General features: G+C 38.7%; 1 protein-coding gene across 1 annotated transcript in view; it reads left to right on the top strand.

Annotated features, from left to right (window-relative positions):
* Positions 1-4,414, top strand: part of LOC148074404 (uncharacterized) — a 55,085-nt gene extending 50,671 nt beyond the window's left edge. Inside the window, exons 6-7 of the mRNA XM_087798278.1 lie at positions 885-1,117; positions 1,296-4,414. Coding sequence (XP_087654404.1) covers positions 885-1,117; positions 1,296-1,451 — 389 coding nt within the window. The 3' untranslated portion in view covers positions 1,452-4,414. The remainder of the gene's footprint in view (positions 1-884; positions 1,118-1,295) is intronic.
* Positions 4,415-6,300: the final 1,886 nt, after the last annotated feature.

The following is a 6,300-nucleotide window of genomic DNA, read 5'->3' on the forward strand; positions in this document are numbered from 1 at the left end:
ATTCAAATGTTTAAGCTATTTTAAGCACCTCAGTGGACGTCCACATTTCCTTTTTAAATAAATATGTTTCATACATACAGTACATATCATATATATTAGATTATAAGGCCCGTTAAGCACAGTTCTGCTTCGTAGTATTACTACAGAGCCTCAGAGTAATGCTTTGGAGCTTTGCCACGTGGCTTCATAGGTTACCAAAGTTTTTACTAAAACATGCTGACTTTGTTATGACATTCATGACTCATTTTTCAATGCCATACATCACTTTTAAAAGTTTTTAAGAAAGTTTATGGATTCAAAATTCGCCTTACTGTCTGGAAAACACTGTATATTTTCTCGGCACTGCAACATTTTCCAACCAGGGAAGCGATGTGTGTAGCTTATTGGACCAGCACTTTGCAAGTGGGAACCAACGGGCCACCCTAGTTTGTCGCAAGTACCGTCGATTGAGTAGGATTTCTAAGACAATTCACATCAGCAATTCTCCCTGTGATTCCTGACCAGTCACAACAGAGTGAGCATGTTTGGAAACAAGATTTCAGCTACTGAGGAACATTTTAGCATCAGCAGATGAGCATCACATACTTTATATTTAAGGGGTTTTCCTTCCAGACTGTTGCTCCTAAGGTTTGGAATGATCTTCCTCTCTCTTTGCACTTGATGGATCTACTGACTCCTTCAAGAAACATCTTAAGACGTTTCTATTTGAGCTTTTCCTTGATTTTCTGGAACTCCTGTGTTTGTCTCAGTTTTATCTTGACCTTTAAAGTATATACTTTATTGAGTATTGTTTTGATTTTTAAAGCGCTTTGTGACCCTGGTCCAGAAAAGCGCTCTATAAATATAAATAACTTACTTACTTAATACAGCGTTTATGTCTCCAGGTACCAACTACCAGAAAGGTGGCTCTGCCGCCTCACCTGGACTGCCCGTCTATGTCGATCTGGCTTATGTACCAAATCACTGCAGTGCAAAAAATGTGGACCAGGAGTTCTTCAAGAGGGTCCGAGCTTCTTATTACGTCTTGAGCGGGAACGACCCGAGCGGAGGAGAACCCAGCCGAGAAGTCCTGGATGCCTTTTTGGAGGGAAAAGCTCAGTGGGGCTCAAACCTGCAGGTAATCATCATCATCGTTGAAAGACGGAAGTATTAGAAAGTTAGATAGAAACGTGCTCAACAGAAATAATATTTATGAATTAAAGAATAAAGAATATTCCGTTTTCAATATTATATCTTCTAGATATTTCAAAGAAGAGGTTTAGGGAACTTTCTGTACTTCTTGATCCTTTCTCCAGGTGACCCTCATCCCAACACATGACACGGAAATGACCCGGGAGTGGTACCAGCAGACCCACGAGAGGCAGCAGGATCTGAACATCATGGTTCTGGCCTCGAGCAGCACAGTCGTCATGCAGGACGAGTCCTTCCCTGCCTGCAAGATCGAGTTCTGAGCCGACCAACTGGAAAGAAAACTCAAATCCTAACAACATGAAAAATACGCAGCGGTCGGTGAGGTTTAAAAAAACATAAGTAAATATAAGTAGAATACACTATCCTTGGCAGTAGAAGTCAATGAGCACAAGAAAAAGGCTAAAGGTTCTGAGAAACCGAGTGGTTTTTAAAAGTTATCAATGAAATCTTGGAGTTGACTCTAAAGTTGATGATGACGTTACAAGTGAGAACAAGAAAGATATGGTTATGTTGGTGGAGGAGAAAAGTTCTGAAGATGTTTTGGGTTTGACTTTTGGATACAGATCTTACCTGGAAGAATCAGGAAAGAGGTTTATTGGAGTCATGGTTACGTGAGAAGATACGTTTGGCATCATTGAGAAATAATAGTTAAATAATGGTGAGGCTGAGACTTGGAGAATAAATGAATAGTATTTCAAGATCTTTGAAGCTGTGGGTAATACAAGAGTTGAATAAAGTTTAACTGCAGCACAGGAATGTAAGAACTATTCAAGTTCTAAATATCATGAAAATGTATTATATTTATTTAATTATACAGGAGTCTGGATAAAAAAAGCTGATGGATCTCACAAAGAATCTTTAAGAGTGCCTGAAATTTATGAAACTGTTCCTTCTTGCACTCCTGCTTCGCTGCTGCATGACGCTGTGGGTTGACGTGTGTAGACTTAGCCAGAGTGTGGACCTCGTTCGGGTCTTTCTCGTGAAGCTACCAGTCCTTATATCGACCAGCGGGTTCAGCTTTGAGATTCTGTGTTAATCGAAAATATTCACTTTACCTGCTTCGCAGTGATGGGAGGACAAATGTAGCAAATGGTTGTCACTTCCCATCGTCACACCACCGTCCCGACACTCTCACTGCTCTCATGTGCCTTTAGCTCGTAGCTGAGGAGAGTGAAAAGGATGTGAAGAAGAAACCAGATCTTAAAACCGTTGCAACGATCAACGCTTTAAACTTTGCAAGACGAGAATTATTTAAAGAGGTTAAATCCTGCATCTCAACGTGACCCCGAAACCAAGAATTACTCACAATGACCATAAAAATGATTTACCTGAATTTTCCTTAAATCCACTGAGGTGTCGATGAAGCTTCATGAAGCCTCGATTTCTGAGTCCACTAGAATCTACTTCTATGAATAGAATTTAACTTCGCATTCATATTTGAACCGACAAGCGCCACCTACTGAGATTTAAAAAATGATCCGACACAGTTTCATGAAGCGTCATCTCTTCGTAGAACTAGGTTGTCAGGAGTACCTCAGTCCTATCTATAAAACACTGGTCTCAGTAAAACCGTTTTCAAAACAATTTGCTTTAAACTACTTGAAATGAGCAGTATATGCCCACTTTAACCATTTTTGTTGAGTAGGTTTAGTAAGTTAGTTAGTGGCTGAACCAATCCTCGTCTTTATTCAACACTTTGCTTTAATCCTCAATTGTTTTCTCTGTTTTTATTAAAATATTTACTCATTTTTTAAAACTGCATTATTGTTTTTCATTTAAATAATACTATTAACTATTTCATTTTGACTTTCATTATGTTTATTTTCTTATTAAAATTAATTAATTAAATTATTTAATTTATTCTCATTTATTTATTTCAGTGACCTAATTATAACTATTGAAACCAAAAGATTTTCCACTGTGAAAATCTCAATCGTTTATTTATCCGACTTCTTGTCAAAGTTACCGATGCTGCTCTGAGATGATGTAACGATGATTTCGGGGGAAACTAAACCGAGAAGACACTTTAACCGCGACGAATGTCTTAAGTGAGTGAATGGAGTGCGTCACTGGATGGAGAGTTTCGAAAAACCAGCCGTTTTAAGTCAAAGCACAGCACGTGAGTTCAGAGAATGTTGAATCCAAATCGTTTTACATACTTATTTTAAACCGAGTTTTGTATTCGGGGATAAAAGTGGATGAAAAGAGGGAGGTTTTGTGTGCATGAAAGTGACGATTGTACACATATTTCGAATGTGGTTTGTGGGGAACAGAACACGCACCAAGAGGCTTCTTGCATCAAAGGCAGCACGATTGTATGTGCAGAGAATTCATGTAGCTTTACATTTATTTTTACCCTATTTACAGAACTAATAAATATATATAGATATCTATACGCTTGAGTAACAGAACAGGGAAGTTGTTGCTGTTGTGTTGTGAAATGAGGGTTTGTGTGAGAGAAAGATAGAAGTGGTATTTCAGGGAAGTAACGAATGAAAAGAATGAGCTGAAATGTGTTTTTGTTGACCAGGAGAAAGCCTAAGCAGGAGGCCCTAGAGGGGAGATGTGGTACTGCAATAGGGGTATCTGAAGAGTATCGATGAAGCTTCATGAAGCAGTGTCATGTTTTTGGAGCTCAGTAGGTGGCGCCCTCAGTTTAAACCAACGAGATGATGGAGCAGGGAGAAGATGGAAGCTTCACCAAACATCATTTTTTTAAGTAAGGGCGCCACCTACTGATCTCTTGAGATCATGACACGGTTTCATGAAGCTTTATCAACCAGTGAAGGTCGTCCACACAAGGTCGGCGTCAGTCGTAACCACACAGGTTCGTCGGTTGTAAATATTCCACTCTGAAGGGAAACATGTTTTGTTTTTTTCCAGCTGAGCTTAGTTAGAGAACGATAGAGTAAACAAACGAGCGCTTCAAACATGGCTCCGACAAGAAGCAAGAAAAACAGCAACTATCGGCATCATATCGTCTCTGCATGTGTTTATTTATGAAGATGAATGTAACTGTTGTTTTTCTTTGGTAATTACAGTATGTTTGGGTAAAAAAGTAAAGCTAATCGTCTTAACTGGGCTACGCTACCGAGAAAAAATGCCGTATCAGTACTTTTGGTTCGCTCTTATTTCAAGTTACTCCTTGAACCTGCTGAAGCTAAACAGTTGTCAAATGGAAACATCCTGGTCATCGAATATTAAAGTTCATTCAAACATGTCGTCCTGTCTCTGATGTTCATAATGAACCTCATCAAAAGGTGCAGCTCCACAGGTGTATCGTTCTGTTCTGGGGAGTGACCCGGAAGAACCGGATCAAGGATTCAATCAGGAAGATCCGAGTCATGGCTCGGCTCTCCCCTAGAGAAGGAGTCGAGTCGTTTGGGAGCGACTCAAAGTAGAACTACTACTCCAAATATAGAGACGCTTTAGTTGCCTGGCACATTTTTAGGGTAACTCTCAACACCTTCTAGACGCCGGTCCAGAAGGTGGTCTCTGCCTCGCAGCACCGGGACCAGACCACGGACATGTAGTAGACGCCGTTATAGAAGTACCATTGGGGGACTGCTATCAGATAAAAGACCCGTTTATAACGATGGCGGCTTCGTATCACGGAATCGGAAACTCTATGATTAAGACTCGTCAGTACCCAGACCTGTGCTGTGTCCCAAATCACATACTTCTTAGTATACTAGAAGTTAGTATCATCAGGATAGTGTACGTACTAACTAGTAACTAATCCTCCACAGATAGTATGTCCCAAATCACATACTTCTTAGTATACTAGAAGTTAGTATCATCAGGATAGTGTACGTACTAACTAGTAACTAATCCTCCACAGATAGTATGTCCCAAATCACATACTTCTTAGTATACTAGAAGTTAGTATCATCAGGATAGTGTACGTACTAACTAGTAACTAATCCTCCACAGATAGTATGTCCCAAATCACATACTTCTTAGTATACTAGAAGTTAGTATCATCAGGATAGTTTACGTACTAACTAGTAACTAATTCTCCACAGATAGTATGTCTCAAATCACATACTTCTTAGTATACTAGAAGTTAGTATCATCAGGATAGTGTACGTACTAACTAGTAACTAATCCTCCACAGATAGTATGTCTCAAATCACATACTTCTTAGTATACTAGAAGTTAGTATGCATCAGGATAGTGTACGTACTAACTAGTAACTAATCCTCCACAGATAGTATGTCTCAAATCACATACTTCTTAGTATACTAGAAGTTAGTATGCATCAGGATAGTGTACGTACTAACTAGTAACTAATCCTCCACAGATAGTATGTCTCAAATCACATACTTCTTAGTATACTAGAAGTTAGTATGCATCAGGATAGTGTACGTACTAACTAGTAACTAATCCTCCACAGATAGTATGTCTCAAATCACATACTTCTTAGTATACTAGAAGTTAGTATGCATCAGGATAGTGTACGTACTAACTAGTAACTAATTCTCCACAGATAGTATGTCTCAAATCACATACTTCTTAGTATACTAGAAGTTAGTATGCATCAGGATAGTGTACGTACTAACTAGTAACTAATCCTCCACAGATAGTATGTCTCAAATCACATACTTCTTAGTATACTAGAAGTTAGTATGCATCAGGATAGTGTACGTACTAACTAGTAACTAATCCTCCACAGATAGTATGTCTCAAATCACATACTTCTTAGTATACTAGAAGTTAGTATGCATCAGGATAGTGTACGTACTAACTAGTAACTAATTCTCCACAGATAGTATGTCTCAAATCACATACTTCTTAGTATACTAGAAGTTAGTATGCATCAGGATAGTGTACGTACTAACTAGTAACTAATCCTCCACAGATAGTATGTCTCAAATCACATACTTCTTAGTATACTAGAAGTTAGTATGCATCAGGATAGTGTACGTAGTAACTAGTAACTAATCCTCCACAGATAGTATGTCTCAAATCACATACTTCTTAGTATACTAGAAGTTAGTATGCATCAGGATAGTGTACGTACTAACTAGTAACTAATCCTCCACAGATAGTATGTCTCAAATCACATACTTCTTAGTATACTAGAAGTTAGTATGCATCAGGATAGTG

This window comes from Callionymus lyra, chromosome 8 (assembly GCF_982586985.1).
Source record: "Callionymus lyra chromosome 8, fCalLyr1.hap1.1, whole genome shotgun sequence".
NCBI lineage: Eukaryota > Metazoa > Chordata > Actinopteri > Syngnathiformes > Callionymidae > Callionymus > Callionymus lyra.